Raw genomic sequence first — 19867 nt, forward strand, 5'->3', positions numbered from 1 at the left:
CATGATTTTTCTAAAAAGTAGCTCAAATCAAAATTAAAATTGTATAAATCACGATAACAAATTTATCAAAATATAGCCATAAACAAGCTCTCTACAACAATTTACTGTTTCTTCATAAGAATAACAGGCATCTTAAATATACGGTTTTTTGAAATTTTTTCTCAAACTTTCACTGTTCACACTCAAACTCAAACTGTTCACAAACTTTAATTGTACAAAAATGATTCAATATACAAAACTGTTTGTTTTTTATGCTCTACATAGTGGCTGTAATGGAAATCGGGCAATTCCATGTTTTAACCCTCCAAGTGTCCATAGTTTAGGCCTTAATGTCCACCTATTTTTGGCGCATTTGCAAGGTTTTATTAAAACGGATCTGAGAAGCTTAAAACAATGTTAATTCTAATGTTCTATATACCATTTTGTTTGGAAAATCATGGGCTTCAATATTATATATAAAACATAAGGAACATTTAAAAAAAAAAAAAAATTTTAGGTAAAAAAAAAATATAATTTTGAAAATTTTCAAAAAAAAATAAGTTTGCGCTCAATGAAATTGTATAAATTATAGGCCTATAAATATTTGAAAATAGCCACTTTGTTCTAAATTTTATGAGGATTACAAATATATAATAATATAAGGAAGTATATTTGCAAATAAATAAGTTATGGGCAAAAAACTGATTTCAGTACATAGCGTTTAGCTAAGAATGCATAGCCTAACCATAGCTAGGAATCTGGCTGACAATTTACATCAATATCACTACCTACTTCTTCAGGATCATCAACCAGCACTTCAAAACCACTTAAATCTTCTTATAATGCACCACGTATATCACTACTTTTGATTTTTAACACTAAAACAATGATAAACGTAATAAAACACATCAGTCATCGGTCCGGGGGAACCTAGTTGTTTACAAATACACGCACGTCAGCTGTCTGCTACAATATTTTCGGAACTAAAATGAATAGCGCTTAGAGACAGACCTCTGGAGAAAGCTTAGAATATTACGGAAAGAACGATACCTAACTCGATCCAGTTCAATCCGATTCAGTCAGTCATAGAGCCTTCGCCGTAAACGATGTCTGCGTGTCGAAAAATCGACAAGTAACACTACACAAAGTGTGCTGCTTGTCGAATTTTCGTCAAGTAACACTGGGAGGGTTAAGAGGAAACTTTAAGGAAAAACCAACTTTTGAAAAAAACAACTTTTTAAAGCCACGTTTGTATAACTTGATCTTGCTGGTTTACAAACTCATTCAAGTGTATCCGACTCTAAACATTCTTGCAGAATTTCATCAACTTGTGGTCACTTGTTCCGAGGTTGATAAGCACAGAAATGTGTGTTCAATTAGTAGTAAGCAATGATAAAAAGCAACCACTATTATTTATTTGATTAAAGTTATGTTTTTCAGTTAGGGTAGCTCAAGAACAAATCCAAAATTAGAGTTTAATTTAAATTTTGTTCTGAAAATAGATTATACACTGAAAATAAAAATCTGCATTATTTTGAAATTACAATAGAAACTAAAAAAACATAGTTATTGAAAAAAAAGATTAATTTTCAGTTAAAAACACTTTTATTGATTACTTGAGTACAGGATTTAAAATACACGCTATACCAATTTGGAACAAACAGTAATTAATTAGGTTGTGTATAGAAAAACTAGGCGATCTTAGATCCAAGCCTTAACATAATAAGAGTTTTCTCCAAATGAGACATTACACAACTAGAATCTTACTTAGAAACAGAGTTATTAACTCGATCCATCTATTAAAATATTAAAATCCCTAACTCTTAAACTAATTAGTCTTAATCCACAATACAAATTTATAATTACCAACTAAGATAATAGTGTGTTTAAAACACAGTAAACTATATTTGTAACAAAGTTTTTGCCAATTTACATTAAAAATAAATTAAGGACTGCATTAAAACTGATAAAAAGATGAACTTCTTGTAAAAAATTACAAATAGTTAAAAACCACACAACTTGGTGGGTTTGGATAATTATTTTGTCTTGATCCCACATGTTTAACCTACATTGACAAAAACAGAAAAAAAACATTTCAAATGGATTTACATTGTCTCCAACACTGTAGATGATTCTGCAGCATGAACTTATTCTTAACAATCTCAAACCTGAGTAGGCCTATTAGCAATTTAACCTAAATGGTCAACTAACCATATCTATCAATTACAGGATAAAATTACACATTTACAAAAGTTATTGTGGTATAAAATTACAGGGCAGACTACCATACTTAAATGCTTATCAAACTAACAAATCAAGCTTAAAAATTCTCCTTACTTAGAAATGCAGGCTCTATAATCACTATTATTGTATTTAGGATAATAATGTACAAGGATATGGAATCAGCTAGCTTACCTGGTAGGGCCTTGGTAACACACATAAAACACATAACACAAAACGGTAAAACTTAATATCTCGTCCCTGTTAGGGACTTCATCAGAAGGGAGAAGACTAAGTTTTAACGTTTTGTGTTCTGTTTTGTGTGTGTTACCAATGCTAATCTGAACTCTATCTACCAGGTAAGCTAGCTAGCTGACCCCCTATCCTTGTACATAATATAATAATCTTAATCAGCTAATTGGCTTATCCTTAATTTATAACCTATTATTTTATTTAGACTCTCTTGATACATTACCTACTGATACTAAATTATTGTAGATGAACGTAAATTAATTCACTCCATCTATTTATGCGTTAGCCACAATAATATGATTCTCTAAAAAATTATAAAATCTGTAACTTTTCATTAATCTTAATTCTTCATTATGAGCTTTAAAACAAATTTTAAAGCTTGACTTTAAAACCACAAAAATCTATTCTTCCCTTGCTCTCTTGGCAGATGAGTGAGAAAATATATCGTCTGAATCACTTTCTCCAGAATCAGAATCAAAGGATGAATCCACTGAAAATTATAAAATATATTTTAATAAGATTAACATTTACTTCAAATCAAACAATGAAAATTGATTTATTTGTCCAATTTTCACCTTGCATTGAGTGCCAAGTGGAGGTTACCTCTGCACTTTATGATTTTCTTCTTACACTTTATGAAAAAACAACAACTGTAAAGCGTGAGCTTGGCTAACTTGGTTTGAATACTCCATTACTTCAAGGAACTGCATCCAGTATATTGTAGGCTTGTTGGTTATTGAAATGGACAGGTGTTGATTTTTGTCAGGGTGTAGAGGAAGCTTCCTCAATGCTCGTGATAAGGATATTAAATCAAATTTTGTTCTATTGCCCAACGCATGTGCCCAATGAAGGGTTAAGAACCAGACCTCATTATCCACAAGCCAGTCAAATTTCAGTATGTAACTTACTCTAATTTTATCCTAAATGCATATTTCCCAGCGAAACATTTTGCCTCGCAACACTTGGTTTAGGTGAAATGCTGCATCAGTATGCGGCCGGCTGTAGTATGTACGTACCCACTCATTTGATTAGTTGATTACTGTGTAGTTTCTAGGACGCACGTTGCAACGCTCCTGTGTGTACAGGGTGTATAGCTATGATTTGAAACAATATTTAGCGTCGTGGCACGTGGGTAACAAAAAAAAAAAAAATTCGGGGGTTTTTTGAAATGTTGGGAAAATAAAGGTTGTATTACAGCCCTTAATATTACTTTATAAACATACATGGAGGAGCTTTGAATTGATATTTAACATATTTAGTCCTACTTCAAAAGTAGATTTTTAAGCATCCTATGCATAGTACTTATCTACAAAGTGTTATTGCATTACCTGCAATGGTTATAGAAAAAAATGTGATCCCAGACTTTTTGAGGATTTCTCATGTTACTTTATTTATGATTAGGAAGACAAAGTATTTTAGTAAACATACGAGTATTTTAATGCAATGAATGAAAGTAAAAACTTACAGTCACTCCCGTAGTAGCGTGAAGTGGGATAGGTACACCGTTGACATTGCTCACGTTCTTTTTGATCATTATCACGTGTTGCCCCTCCGTGTACAGGGTCTCTTTCCCTCTTCCACAAATCTCCGTTGCCTAAGACCTCCATTACCTGTTTACAAAATAAGTCAAAATAAAGCACATAAAAATCATTTGCAGCAAACCTGCAGAGTAAGGGAATTTCTATTTGCCTGATTGGATTTTAACTTTAAATATTTCCCTCAGCATATGTATAAGCATTTATTCCCTATTTAAATAGGCCCTAGCATTAGGTTTAACGCTTACTTATGTTTGGTACTACAGGTAAGTAGGGATGAGAATATCAGTGACTTTAAAATATCACTCGGAACTGTGACTGTGACAAAGAAATATCGGTTAAAAATATCGGTGACTAGTCACAGCGATAAATGCTACGGTGGCGCTCCGTGCGGTGATACTCAAAACTACGAAACTGTGACGATGCCATTGGCGTGCATCACTCGAACGGCTAACCAGCTACTTGTGACTGCGACTGTGACTGTGACTGCTCCAAACCCCGAATGACTGCTACTGTGATCTCGCGCTGTTGACGATATACGGTGCAAAGCCCGCTCAAAGTACAGTAGTTCGCTCAAAATCCGAAGGATACAGAGAGCAGCACTTACAAGGACGGCGGATACAGCCCAGTCACAGCGCTCCTACAGTCGATATTTTGAACTAAAAGCCTGTGACTGCGACTGCGACTGGGGAACAGAGACTGTGACTCGCTCAGTCACAGCGCTGCTCGCGCTTCTACAGTCGATATTTTGAACTAAAAAGCTGCGACTGCGACTGCAAATGGTGAACAGAGACTGTGACTCCGGTAGCTGCTACTTTTGATATCGTGTCACAGACTGTGACTGCGACTTAAAAATATCGGTGACAAAATCACAGTCTGTGATTTATCGCTCATCCCTACAGGGAAGGAAGGTATTCCTGTCGCAGCAAACCTGCAGACTAAGCAAATTTCTATTGGCCTTGTAGTACGGTATGGGATTGCACCTCATATTGGAATTTCAGCTTGTCCTTCAAATATCCCGAGGCTATTTTGCTGTAATTATTTTGTTTACGGTACCATTTAGGCAGTGCAGAGAGAACAAACATCAGACATGGGCAATAATCCTATTTTAAAACATGTACTTGAGACACGATCATATTTTTTAAGACCACGGACAAACTTGACTGACATATTCTGCACTCACTGAATTCTCTTCATGAACCTATGTGAAACTGAAGTTGCCTTCAGGATCTACCTACTGTGTACAATAGGTATTACCAGTGTATGTTATTCCTTTGTCACTGTTATTTTATATAAAGTACATGCATCGTGAAGGTAATAGATGTTGTCTGTTAAAAGAGTGATGGTAGTTATTTTAAATATACTAATACAAAGTATATTTATAATAACATATGTTATTAAATATTTTATAATAAAATATAACACAGTACATTAATAATGTAACGAATACAACGAGTACATTAACACTTTCAGTGCGGTTACATGATAGCCGGCTGTGGCTGGTGGCGGGAACATCTACCGTAATGCGCTGCGTGGTTGGGTCCGCGAAAACGTTTAAATTTAGTCCCATCTAAAGGCATATTATAGCATGTACAGCGTTCCAGATAGAACAGATAGAAAGATAGAAACAGATAGAAGCTCCAAGCAAAAATAATAGCAGGTCCTCAGTATTGCCAAATGGAGCATAACAGCAGGGGCGATAAACCCTGATTAGCCTACATAAAAAATGACAATGCCCGAGCAGAAATGCTACTGCTTTTGTTGACATTCTGCATATTAAAATGGTACAAGATTACCTGTTTCCGTCTGTGATCCTAAATTTGTTGTATATTGAGCAACCGGTTTCAAGGCTATAACCTCATCATCAGGCTCTTGTTGTCACACTGCGAGATCGTTGAGTTTTGATGACACACAAAGACACTAACATTTAAATAAATAAAACACGAAACATATTGACAGACGATTAACATAAATTCAAGAACTAGTTCCACGGGTAAACATTTTGACAAGTGTGTTTTTCATTTTCTAGGTTATTGCGGATCAGTTGTGCTTTAGAATAATAGCTATAATCATTATTTGAAGTAATTAGTTTTAAGAAATCACAAATTACTTGCTATTTTACTTTCAAAAGAAACATTCCTTAAAACCTAATTATTGTTTTCCGAATGGAAATAAAAAATATATCTTTAGGCTTAAAAAGACCTCGGATAACCCGGGGGCTCGGATATTCGAGAGTGTAATATATATGTCCGTTGGCACGATAACTCGAGCAAAAATTATTTGATTTTGATGAAATTTAGTACAAGTGTGCAAGCCTACGTTTATTTGAACGAGTTCGCGAACCAGCGTGATCGGACCATGGGAAGGGGGATTTTTTTTTATTCTTGATTTTAGGGGTAAAATTGGGTTTTTCATTTTTTACCCTAAAACATAATATTTCCCAATTTATCTTTAAACCATTTTGAAGAACTTAAATAGAAATTCACTTAATCTGCAGGTTTGCTGTGGCAGGGGTATTTTTTTGTAATTGGTGATTCTTCAATGTGAGTTGTTTAAAATACTCCAAAGATTAATTCTAGGGTCGGTGAAGTTAGTGTCCATTTGGGAAGTCGATGGATTATCCAATTCAAAAGATCCCAAATCATTTTTCTCTCTTGATAGCTTTGCTGCTTACGACAGCTGTCACAAATTTTCATCCCAGGTCTTATTTCCCTATTGATTTTGAACATCCATGCTTGTATTGGTCTCAGACTTGTTATAACTTTATGATTTTTTTTCCATATGGGTTACAACAATAAATTGTTGTGAACCCTGTACCAGATTTTTGATTCCTTTCCATCTCAAGTTTGGCATTATTACCACAACTAATTACAAAACCTAACTGTTAAGCATACACTTACATTTTAAAATCACTAATCACTTTTCAATAGTGCAGAAGATAACTCATTGACTGCTCAGCTTCCTGACTGAAGTAAAAGTAAACAGGAAGAGATGATTTAAAGTCGGTAGGCTTATACTTGTTTATGTGGAGACATGAAAAGAGCACAGTATCTCACAACATAATAACATCATTGACATTTTGTACCCACCTTAGTAATAACATCAAGAACTCATGGCATTTTTGAAAATGTTAAATCACTATGCGTTTTAAAATTTGCTTTTAAAAATTTAAGTTAGGGGGTTGAAAATTTTAAATACTTAAAATACTGTCAAGTTTTATATAACATTAAAGCTAATTTAATTCTAAAAGATAGTCTTTTTTATTTTACCTTTCTATCTTTTTATTCTTTCTTCAGATATTAAATCAAATGTAAATCCCTTTAAGCGCAAAACCACACTTTTTTTGACATTTTGATACAAGATTTTGAAAAAACTGCAAAGGATATTTTTTTTATATTAAAGCTTCTTTTGCATAGATGTACGGAATCTAATGTAAAAAGATCAATCCTGTATGTAAAAAATGGTGAGATAATTGGTATTAGGTCACTTAACATGGATTGACCCAAAACTGGCTCAATAAGCGGCAATGCCGGTAATCAAACACAACATTCCCCGTTTGAGGCTGAGCTCACACTGAAGCCATAGCAAGGTTGTTGGCATGGGAGGTTCACGACATTTTTTACTCCGTCCCAATGGTGTTAATACATAGGCTAACTACCTCATGGCAAGTTCTTAAGCTGACACAGGCACGGTAGTTCATAGCCATCCACATTGTGTCACGTAGGGTAATGAAACGTGCAACATCAGCTTTCTCAGCAGCACCAAGGCCCCAGTCCACGAAGTCAATCTTGAGATCCTCATTATCTTCCTCCATATCATGAGCCAGATATCTTTTAACAAACAATGGTGCTGATGTTACAAGTTTGAAATACCGTGCATTTCCTAGATAAACAATAGTGTATACTACCATTGACTATTGGATACCGAAGTGTAGACATCCCATCTATGTGGAACAGTCGCCAATTTTTTTTATAAAAAAAGAACATAGTTATGGGATGGGAGCCAGTCACAGAATGTGCTAGGGTCTAAAATTCCATTTTCCACCTTATTTATTGTTCCTGACCAAGTGTTGATGGGTCATAACAGTGGCTCATCATAAGTAATTCCATTTAGTTTACTTTGATAATTTATTGATTTAGATCAGCGCAATCTATTGGTGGCTCACATCAACTATGACGATTTATAAAAACTGGCGACAACTTTAATACGGGAATGGAATGTCTACAGGTAGTTGTATTTATGGTCAAATAGCAGTACTTAAATTTAAAATACACTATGCCGTTGTTCGTAGTACTGTATACCAACTGCATAGCTGGAAAAGTTAATACAAAAATTTGAACTAGTTAGAAGTTAATATAGTTAGTCCCGTAAAAGTTACTGAAAGTGAACTGAAGTTATTAAGAATTAGACCCTCCCCTCTTACCCCCCCCCCCACCCATTGTTTGCAATACAATGCTCCAATTGCAGACACAACTAATTGTGTAACAAAACATGAAAGTAAGAGTTTAAAAAAATATATATATTTCTTTGTTCGAAAACAGAAAACTGTTAATTACACATTATTTTCAAAGAAATTAATTCACAGTTTGTGTCTTGTAAATATTTTATTTGATCTTCTTTGTATTACGAGTGTCATTGTGATAAAATACAAGTGTTATTCATTGTGATTCTGTAAAACATAACATTTAGTTATGTTTTAAACTTAGTAACTTACAATATAAACATGTTAATTAACATAATTTAATACTGTAGGCATTGTATTTCAATACACTTTCCTATTTTGTTAATTACCCGTGATTTTACGTATCCAGGAAGCCAACCCTACTTAATCAGTTGAGTATCACAGGTTAAGATTACTACCACAGAAAAAAAAAATGTTACACTTTCAGGGAATGAACATCAACTGAAGACAATGTTTTGAGATGACAAATCACCAAACAAACATCCCCTCTTCCCACCCCTCGCTGTTGCTATTGACTGTCACTGCCCCCCTTGGTCCCACTGCATACAAAAATCCAAAGCAACTGGACTTTCACTTTCCCCAGCACCCCTGGATTGTTTGTCAACAAGGGCGCTGACCCTCACCGATGATCGTAAAACACTCGTATTTGAGGTACTTACACCCGTCCAAAAATCTAACTATTTAAACCCGAAAACTACTAACGAATATACTACCTATTCGTTAGCTAGAATCTAACTGAGTAGAAGTTATTTCGAGTACTTTTTAAAAACTAACAAATATAATAGAAGTTAGACGAAAAAATTAACAAATATCGCTAATCGTTAGAATTTCTATAAGTTATTCCCAAGAATGCTACTGGTATTATTTTCATTAATATTATTTGTTTTAGGGCTTTTGTGTTTTCATTTTTGTTTGACTATATAAAGTTGATGTGTAGGCCTACTAATCCTTGTTATGTTTCTGGTAGGTTTACTGTCTCACCTAAGAATTTGGTTTTTTCCATACGTGATAGAAAAACGTCAGCAATAATTTCTTATATAGCAAATCACCATCACCAAAGTATAACTTAAATCAAAGAGATTTATTGGTTTCATCGAATACGATAATATTAGGCCTAGGTTTTACTTAAGTTTCATTAATTATTCTTGAGTACCCTACAATAATAAAAATTACTTACAGGGCGACAAAAAAGTTGAGACGAGTGTAATCACTCAGAGGAAGCCTAGCCCGAATAAAATATACAAACACCATGGACAACAAGTATTTATCAGCTAGCAGGCAGCAGCGATCATACTTCAGGAACTCTACAATGATCTTGTCTCCTGAAAATAAAGATTTTTTTAGAGCCATAGATGAAATAGTATACAACAGTGAACACTTTCCATTTTTGTAGGCTAATGGTGTTTTAAAAATTTTTGTTTTGTACTATATAACAATAAAATAAAGTTACCAAGTCTATATGTCATAGGCCTATAAGTTAAAGACGCTTTAAAGGCCTTGACATTCGTTATGTAATAAACCTATACATTTTAAAATTTCAATTGCATTAGCCTATAGCCTACTCATTTGACGGTAACTTAAATCCCATACTAACATTTTGTTAATGAAATTATTAAACTGTTTGTTGATACTTTTGACTATTGGATACTTTACTTTTAAGTAGATATTCCATCTATGGAACAGCTGTTGCCAATTTTTTTTTATTAAAAAAGGATATAGTTATGTGAGTCAGTCACAGAATGTGCTAGAGGGTCTAAAATTCTATTTTCTACCTTATTTATTGTTGCTGACTAAGTTGATGGGTCAACAGTTGCTATAGCTCACCATAAGTCATTCCATTAGCTTGACTTTTCTTTAAAAGTCTGTGTATTCGACCATCTTTTGGCAAAATTAAAAGGGTATGGCATAGTCGGAAGCCTGTTGAGATGGTTTGAATCATATCTTAAAGAACGCACCTTAGCTGTCAAGTTTGCAGGAGCCAAGTCAATCCCTTTCCCTGCGGTTTAAGGAGTCCCCCAGGGTTCTCAATCTGGGTCCATTTCTTTTCAAAATATTTGTTAACGATGTTGTGGATGGTATCGACTCTCAGTGCTTGCTGTTTGCTGACGATATCAAGGTTTTCAAGTGTATAAAGTCTCTGGCAGACTGTTCCGCCATTCAACAATGTTTGCACTCAATTGACAACTGGTGCCTGGATAACAGCAAGGACATCAGTTTCAAAATCTGCAGTGGTGTCTTATCACCGTACCGACTACCGAGCAACGTATTGACTTCTTCTACACAATGAATAATGCTATCCTGCCACGGAAGAGTTCCATACGAGACAGGAGTTTTAATGTCATACGATTTAAACCCTGATCCATTCAATCCACCATTCAATCCACATCAAATCAGCCACATATCAAGAGTAGAAAAAATTCAGAATCGCTTCCTTTGCTCTATTGGCGTCAAGTTGGGCCATGATTTCTATGCAGTACCGATTGAAGATATTTGCATTGATATGGGACTTCCTCGACTGAGCAATCTGCAGTCCTGTCTTTCCTCTGGAAGTTGTTGAATGGTGAAGTTGATGCACCAAAAATACTTCACCTAATTAACTTCCACGTTCCCCGACACTTCAGGCACATTCAAAAAATTCTTCAACAAAGCTTCTTTTTCTACAAACTACGCCTTCCACAGACTTGGAAATCAAGCATGCCAACATGTTGATACGTTCACCTGCAAACTGAAAGCCATAAAAAATATCCTAGTTTAAAAGTTGTAATTTTTATGTGGTTGATGAGAATGTGTGCTAATCAGGTCACTGTCTAGGATTTGCTGCATCGTTTGTTTGCGTTTTCACATAAATATTTATTGCACTGTTAACATTTTTCACTCATAGTTTACTTCACCGTTATTATATTTATTGTCATTGTTGTTTTTTTTTTTAAAGTCTTTTCTGTCAAATATATTTATACTAGTGTCCCTGTTGCTTGAATTCAAACAGTTGCTAAGTATTACAGGTGTTATTTTAAAATGAATACCTAACAGTAATAATTTCTGATGAATTTAACAGATTCGACTCAAAGATTATGGAAATACTCATGATGTACATAACAAATCGATATAATCACAATTTCTTGTAAACATCTTATCATTTTTCAAAAGCTGATCTTGTTTTTTTGTGTTTTCTACAAATAGCATTACTCATAGCCGCATCAGGTTGTCCATAGTAACGATTATAAATATAAAAAAAAAACATTATTTCTATTTCTTCTCCTTGGTGGTGTTCTATGACTTTCCCATGTTTCCATAGTTTGCAAATCGGCTCTTTTAATGATTATACTAAGAAATGCAGCACAGTGCTATTTCAGTTTTCTTTTCAGTATATCAATTTATCCAGGCTCTCTCGCTTTTTTCCATTGTAATATTTACGCCAACTTAAATTCAAATAGTAAATATTTCATTTCAACCAAGTCAGTAAATGTTTGTAGCAAACTTATTGACTGTTTACAAATTAACATATGTTCTTCTTCTCAATTTTAATTTCTGACAACAGCTGGAGTTTGATAAAAATTTTTGTTTCCCATCTTAATCTTATGGAGAAATACAAAACTTTAAAGGGCCAAAGGCCTCACTCTTTAATTATTTCCGTAAGAATAAAGTTTCCTGCACAACTTCACGTTACGCTCTTTCCAATGACACCAAAAACATGTCAATCGGTTCAGTAGTTTCGGGGGTAATTGTCACAAAAAACCTGCTTGCGTATTAAATAAGTATAGATTTTTGTTTGTTATTGTAATTACCTATATTGTAATATTTATCTATTTTGTTAACTTATCTGTTAATCGTTATTTTTCTCTCAAATTTTTTATGCATGTTAACGTTAACTAGATACTTGAATACGTATGATCCAATCTTTGTCAATGTATTTTTGATACATTCCTGTTGATGTCATTTTTCATGTTGGGAATCTTTTAGCGAATTTCCCTTTAGGGAAGTAGCTATTTTACCATAGGTGGCATGGTAAGACCTAGACCCGTGACCGATTTACTTTTTCATTTTGATGTCCCAGAGGCCAAAAACACCATTCGTTCAAATTGTTATATAGGCTATGTGTATTTATATAATATATATATATGTCCGTGAACGCGATAACTTGAATAATTTTTGTCCGATTTTGATGAAATTTGGTTTAAAGGTGTAAAGCGGGATAAACTTGAATGAGTTCGCGAACCAGCATGATCGGACCATGGGAACGGGGTTTTACAGGGGGTTTTATGTGGTAAAAATTGGTTTTTCTCACTTTTGACCCTCAAAACACCAAATTTCCCAATTTCCCTTTAGACCCTTCTTAAAAGCTTAAAAAATCAAATAATTTAGTATGTATAAGTATTTTTGTACCGTTATTGGTAACAGAGAAAATTAAAAACAATTTAAATTTAAAATTCCCATGTTATTCTTATGGAGAATAGGCCTATTGTAAAATGTTGTAGTTATCTTGTTTATGGATATATTTTGATCAAACTTGGCAAATTTATTTATTTTATACTAAACTATTAATATTTTACTAAAAACACACTTTATTAGTTTCCTTGTAGCAGCAAACCTAGGTACTCGTTAAACATAAGTTAATGTTATTTAAATATATTTTTTATAGAAAATCAATTTAAACAAATGGAAATTCAAACAAGTTGGTAGGTTTGCTGCGACGGGGGTATTTTATTGTCTAGCAGGATGAATCTGAATCTGACTTATATATACCTATTGGTAAATATTTATCTTGTAGGTCTAACTTACCACTCATGTAGGCCTATTCATTGATTGTAAAAATGGTGTTTACCGTATGAATAAATAAATAAATATTCAACAGAAATTTTAGTGATTTAGATCAGTGCTATCTATCGGTGGCTCACATCCAACTACGACGATTTTGATTAAAAAACTGGCAGCAACTTTAACATAGGAATGTCTAAAGTAGAAAAAAGTTGTTTTAATATTCAAAGTTAATAGCCTACTGAACAATATTTATTTATTGTAGTTGTCAGCTGATATGTTTCAATCCGTTAATATCAATATAACTTATAGGATCCAAAAATAAAATTATCGATGTAGGCCTATCGAAAGAAAATCATCAATAATAATGTATTGTTCCCTTTAAACAGGAAAGTACCATATATCGATAAATTAGTTCCGTTTCAATCTATAGGCCTATTGTTTCCAGTTAAGAAACTCTATCCCTTGTTACTGACTAAGGCAAATTTTTACAGCGTTTACTAGCCTATAGATGAAAAGTGGTAACTTAATTCAATAGCGTAGAATCTATATTTAACAATCCTGGAATGGATAGGCCTATACTTAGAACTAAGTAAGTTAAAGCATAGATGAAGTACTTCATCTATGGTTAAAGGGTGTCCAGCTTCAATGTGAGGATAATGAGCTGGTTAGGCTATTTGGTGAAAATGAAGGGGAATAACTTAAAATAAAATTTTAAAATGCAATATAATTACAGTCACTCACTGGTGCAATGATTTATTTGTGATTTTATTTTAACACTCTGTTTGAACATAAGTTAGCCTATACCTAAGTTAGGCCTAGGGTAACTTCATTCATTCATTCATCATTCGAAAGAGGCTTACAGGAAAATAACTTACCTAGATATACAATCAGTACAGCGGCCATAAAAGGGTCTAGTGGGCCCGCAGGCCCAGGAGTGCAAAGTATTTTTGTTTTGTTGGGGGCACAAGCAATAGACAATAATAGGTAGGCTTTTTGGAAAATATCTGAAACTGCGCAACAGTATCAATCCTCCTCACTTCGGTTCCCACGCATGACTCATCACTGCCACTGTTTGTTGTTGTTATTAATTTATCATTGACTTAAGTTGTTATAAGTTAATCACTGTCTTTATTTTTAGCCTAACTTATTAATTTTTCATGTAATGTTTTCATTTAGTTACTCACCAATGAGAGTCCCTTTTTCCAAATTGGATGAGAAACATATTATCTTATAATATCAATTGGTTAGCAAATAAAAAAGTTAATTAAGGTACCTACTGCTGTGTTTTTGCTTATAATTTTATTTACGATCGACAAGTTTTAAGAACATAAAGTAACTTCGCACCCTTTTGCTGCGAAATAGGGCCTAACTTAAGCAAAAAAACCGAGTGGCAGTGAGTTTAGAAAGAGAACGGCAAAAAACTTTTGGACAGTGAAAAAACGTTACAAAAAGTTCCTAAGTTAATAGGCCTAAGTTAGCTTACAGTGACTTTAAAACTATTTAAGTTAGGTAGGTGCAATGATCATGTGTACAGAAAGTGATGTTACCTACCAAGTTAAGTTGACCCTAAAAATAACCTTACTTTAGATGATGAGTTTACCGAAAAAATGTAGGGAAAAACCAGTAATTTACTTAAGGTGTTGACTGTTTCAAGTGTTAAGTTAGTTTAGGACTAAGTTAGCCTAAAGTTAACTTAGGCCTACATCTCAAATAAGTAAACACATTTTTAATTCTAACTTTACTTATTTTCAATACTTTTCAATGAAATGGCGACCATAGGCCTACAAAGTAGGTATTTTAAGCCAAGTATGAATGGAGATGGGTGTAGGATGGTGCGATCTTGTAGTCTTGTTAGTGACTAAGGCCGACATATCCTTAGAAACAGCTGTTAATTAATAGCCCACTACAGCTAATGGTAACTAAGGGACCTACAGTTTATTATAGTGGAATCCGAACCACATTTCTGCCTCATACGAATTGGTCTAATTATCAGGATAGTACTGCGAATAGTCGAAGTACTCACTCGTGCGGACGTTAATCCACACCAGGGAGTATAAGTTAACATCCACAGTGTAACGTATGCCTAAGTTATGGGTGTAATTTGATTAATCAAATTAAACACCATAATAAGTTAAGCTTAACAAGCATAAAGTTAACTTTATCGTTGTTATATTGCAGTTAACTTAAGTAAGTACACGTACATCTTGTAAAATGCCTATTTTCATTTTATGATCCAAATAAATTTTGGCATTGGGGGGGGGGGGAGTGCAACTAGGCCTATAGTCCGCGCCTGATATCTTTTCACTTGAGATTTTTGGTGTTCCTTGTGAATTTAGAAACCGAGGCGAGCGCCCGCGTCTTGTATAGGAACATATAGCCTAAAATAAAATATCTGGTTTTACAATACCTTTATCAGTTCCAAAAGTAACTTTCGTCAACGTGTGTTACATGTTTCGGCGAGCTGCCATTGTCGAACACTTCAATACAGGAAGATGTAGATCCGCTTGAATAGCTTCGTTACAACACATTACACGACACAACATTTTTACAAGACACGTACGACATAAAAACAAAAAATAAATACTTGTAATTTGATAGGCCTATCATGAATATGCAACATTGCCGGTACACGAGCGGGAACAGACTGTCGGTGGAGGGTTCAAGTCAGCGCTATCTGGTTGAATTATCTTCGTTATCTGTTGTGGTCAGCTGATCAGATTTGTTTCCTTGTTGCAGTAGCGTGTTAAAAATTATATTTGACTTAAACTGGAGTTTGTCATTCAGGATATGGTTGTTGGAATCCAGATTTTTTATTGATTTGTATATTTCAAACTCCTCCAAGACGTCCATTTTATTTCCCTTTTGACAGTAATGTAGTATTTGCAGACCGGTGTCAATGTCATTCATATCGTGATTACAGTCAATAAGGTGTTGGGCAAATGTTGATTTTTGTGTGTCTGTTCTCGGGTCTGGGCGGTGTTCTTTATAGCGGGTTTTAAATGCTCGACCCGTTTGTCCAATGTAAAAGCTCGGGCATTCGGCACAATTTATTTTGTAAATTCCTGTTGAACTGGATCTATCGGTTTTGTTGTTATGGCTATTGTCCTTTAAGATATTATTTACTTTGTTACTTGTTCTAAAAGATAAGGTGATGTTGTTGTGTTTTAGATGTCTCTTGAGGTTGTATTGGATGTTTTCATTGAATTCAACACAGACGTATTTTTTATCAGGCTGACGGGGTTTTGTTTCGTTTTTCCGTTTGAGCTGGTTACCGATGAGTTTATCAATTAAACCATCTTGGTATCCATTTGAAGCGGCAATAAACTTGATAGTTTCCAATTCTATCTTGTAATTCTCAGTATTTAGAGGGACATTTAACAATCTGTGAATCATACTATTGTAAGCAGCTATTTTTTGTGAGTAAGGGTGGTAGGAAGTTGCATGAATCGTTTGTGTTGAAGTAGTAGGTTTGCGATAGATGTTGTATGATAATTTTTTGTCTTCAGTTTTTTCTAATGTTAAATCTAAAAAGTTTATCTTGTTTGATTTTTCTACCTCAAGTGTGAATTTCAATTTAGGTGTGATGCCGTTCAAGTAGTTTTGGAGTAGTTCTAATTGCCTGGCATTGCCGTTGAACACTACTAGAGTGTCATCAACGTATCTGAAATAAGATACTATTTTTCCTTTATATTTATTTTGATCTGAAAATATGTATTCTTTTTCAATGTGATTTAAATAAAGATCGGCTAGTATGCCTGATAACGGGGAACCCATTGCAAGGCCATCTGTTTGGGTGTAAAATTTATCTTCAAAACAAAAATAGTTTTGGTTTAGTACTTCTTTTAGTAATATCATAACTTCTGTCACGGCTTCTGGTAACAAATTACTATCGTTCAGATGATTTTTTACAATCGATAAAGTTTTCTCAATTGGGACGTTCGTGTGAAGGTTTACTACATCGAACGATGCTAATGTGTTGTGCATATTTACATTGACGTGTTTAGTTCTTTCAATCAGTTCATAGGAATTTTTAATACTATAATTGGTGTCAAGGCTAATATTTTGTTTTAGGATTTTTTCCAACTTTTTGGCCAGTTTGTAGGTAGGTGCAGACGTGTAGTCGACCAATGGGCGGATGGGAGTGCCTTCCTTATGGACTTTGGGCAGACCACGCAGGACAGGTGCACGTGGATTCATGCACTTTATCTGTCTCATCTCATCGGCCGTGAATATTATTTTACTTTCGTTAATCAATCTCTTGGTCCTTGGTATTGAAGTGTTCGACAATGGCAGCTCGCCGAAACATGTAACACACGTTGACGAAAGTTACTTTTGGAACTGATAAAGGTATTGTAAAACCAGATATTTTATATATTACAGTTCCGGGGCTACAACAATGAATTTTAATATAGCCTAAGTTAGGATGGGGTAGCGAGCCCTGCAGCGTTGCCAGGTTGTGCAAGTCCCAAGTGAAAAGATATCGCACGCGGACTATAAGTAACCTCTTGGGCCCACAGCGCATCACATAATTTTACTAACCGCAGTCCTGCATACAATAACTTAGGCCTATACATAAATAACTTAGGCTTATTCCAAAAAACTAACTTGAGTTGCGGGAGCGTAATAGCCTAACTTATTTTCCAATAACTAACTTAGGCCTTTCAGATACAAATGGAAAGAAAACCCAGTCCTTCACTGGTGGTCTCACCCACCTAGTAACTTATGATAGTGAAATAGGCCTATGTCTAATTTATTGACCTTTCTCTAAGGCTAGGTAACTTATTCTCTATTTAAAAAACTTTACTTACTTGTGAGTATCAGAAATTGTGTTATTTGATAAGAGCTGAAGAATTCTTGGGATAATGATGATCCAATTCGGATAATATGTGATCTGGTTGACCGATTATTCAGCAATGTAATAATTTCTTCATCATCCAAGTCATTTTCATTGAAAAAACTTTGAATGCGTTTTCTTGATTCAACTGCTGCCATTATTGACTTTGAAATAATTAAGTTAGGCTTGAAAATTTATAAATAAATAATCAGACCCTAAAGTTTAATGGAATTAAGTTTATGTATTCAACCGGTCTTCTTGTTGGACTAAGCTAAGCTTGGAAACAAAATTAAATTTAAATTAAATATTAAAGTACTCACGAAATAATTATTTCTATACAAACCACGTACAAACTAAAACAAAAAATAAAGAAGCGATATGATTGGTTTGAACTTAGACTGGACTGGCCTTAGAGTAGCCACACCGGATATTATTTGGTTTATAAAAAAAAACACGAAAGAAGATAAATTGGAATCAGTATCCAACTGAACAAATGATATCCTTCATCCGCTAAGCAGGCAGACGAAGAAATTCACTGCTTAACAACTTAGAGCATTGATTATAGAACTAATACATATTGTCCAATTTATTTGAACACCATTTTATAATTTTACCCACAAAACACAATTTTATTGGATTAACTCAAGTCAGAAAGAAGTCAGGAACTTCATATATTTCATGTAATTGTTGCTTAATACAAGTACTATGTAATTATATATACATACGTGTATATATACATATGTGTATATATACATATGTGTATATATACATATGTGTATATATACATATGTGTATATATACATATATATATATATATATGTGTTTATGTGTGTGTGTGCATGATCTAGTTTCCCAGGAATATTTAACGAAAATTTCCGTTTTTATATTCGTGGTTTCCCAGCCTTTTACTTCCCCCCCTATACATGGTATAGAGAAGTTATTGTTTACGCGTTTAAAAAATTTCAAGTTTGGGTTTTTGGTGGATGTATCTCTGTTTTGGGCCCCCTCGAACGCAAAAAGTGGGTTGAGAATGGTCTATGGTCTCATGGTGCTTTACTGGAGGACCGAGAGAGAAGGGCTTTAGGAGGATATGGGAGAGAGGGAGGCCTCAGGAGGACTGATACAAAGTTAGCTGTCAATACAGTCAATCATCATACCCTTGGTGTTGAGGGAGTACAACTGTTTTGACGCCATGTTGGATGTATTTAGTTATTTGGCTAAATTCTAACAACATCAGTTGCACTGGCTGCCACTAAGAAATGAGTGGCTTTATTAGGTCATTTCAAACAATGTCAATGACAATAAATACTGAAACATATACACACACATGTACATAAATACATGTACATTTATTTGTCATTTGTATAGTCGTATCCTATATATTTAATACGTAAAGCCCTTTTTTCGTAAACACTACTCAATAATATTTGACAGATTGGAACATTTGAAGTTTAAAACGAGTTGTAAGTTCGTAAGAATTTCGTAGTTGTGTAAGAAGCTTTAAGATTTTAACATTTCCCATCCTTAAAGTCGAGAGGTGCCCTAAAAAGGTATATTTTCCCTCTAAAAATTACATATGGGACAAATTAAAAATTATTTCTGAAATAAACGGTATCAGCATTCTTACACATACCTTCTCCCATAAGCTTGTCAACAACCTTTTTCATGGGTAAGCGGTGAGAGTAAATATGATATTTTATAGTAAAAAATCACAAAAGTTGCAATAAATATTGAGCCATAATTGTTACAGCACTTACAGCAATGGGGTGTTGTTCTATTTTTTTTAATTATAAGGACCATAACATATTAATTTTGATCAAAGCCAGC

General features: G+C 34.1%; 1 protein-coding gene across 1 annotated transcript; it reads right to left on the reverse strand.

Annotated features, from left to right (window-relative positions):
- Positions 1-1600: 1600 nt before the first annotated feature.
- Positions 1601-18338, reverse strand: LOC128982805 (speedy protein A-like). The gene is made up of 5 exons (XM_054401821.1): positions 18015-18338; positions 9626-9770; positions 7645-7816; positions 3917-4061; positions 1601-2941 (listed from the first exon to the last, which is right to left on the reverse strand). Exons 1-5 carry the CDS (start codon positions 18196-18198, stop codon positions 2853-2855), a joined length of 735 nt encoding a protein of 244 aa, XP_054257796.1. The 5' UTR covers positions 18199-18338; the 3' UTR covers positions 1601-2852.
- Positions 18339-19867: the final 1529 nt, after the last annotated feature.

This window comes from Macrosteles quadrilineatus, unplaced genomic scaffold, assembly GCF_028750875.1.
Source record: "Macrosteles quadrilineatus isolate MER2022 unplaced genomic scaffold, UCM_ALF_1.0 Scaffold_1__1_contigs__length_201487025, whole genome shotgun sequence".
Classification (NCBI taxonomy): Eukaryota; Metazoa; Arthropoda; class Insecta; order Hemiptera; family Cicadellidae; genus Macrosteles; species Macrosteles quadrilineatus.

Excerpts from the sequence above, each read along its gene's own strand:
- LOC128982805 (XM_054401821.1), bottom strand. The coding sequence starts at position 18,198 with ATGGCAGCAGTTGAATCAAGAAAACGCATTCAAAGTTTTTTCAATGAA. Across the intron at positions 9,771-18,014 it reads ACAATTTCTGATACTCACAA|GAGACAAGATCATTGTAGAG; the intron begins GTAAGTAAAGTT and ends CTTTATTTTCAG. Across the intron at positions 4,062-7,644 it reads GCTTAAGAACTTGCCATGAG|GTAATGGAGGTCTTAGGCAA; the intron begins GTAGTTAGCCTA and ends TTTTGTAAACAG.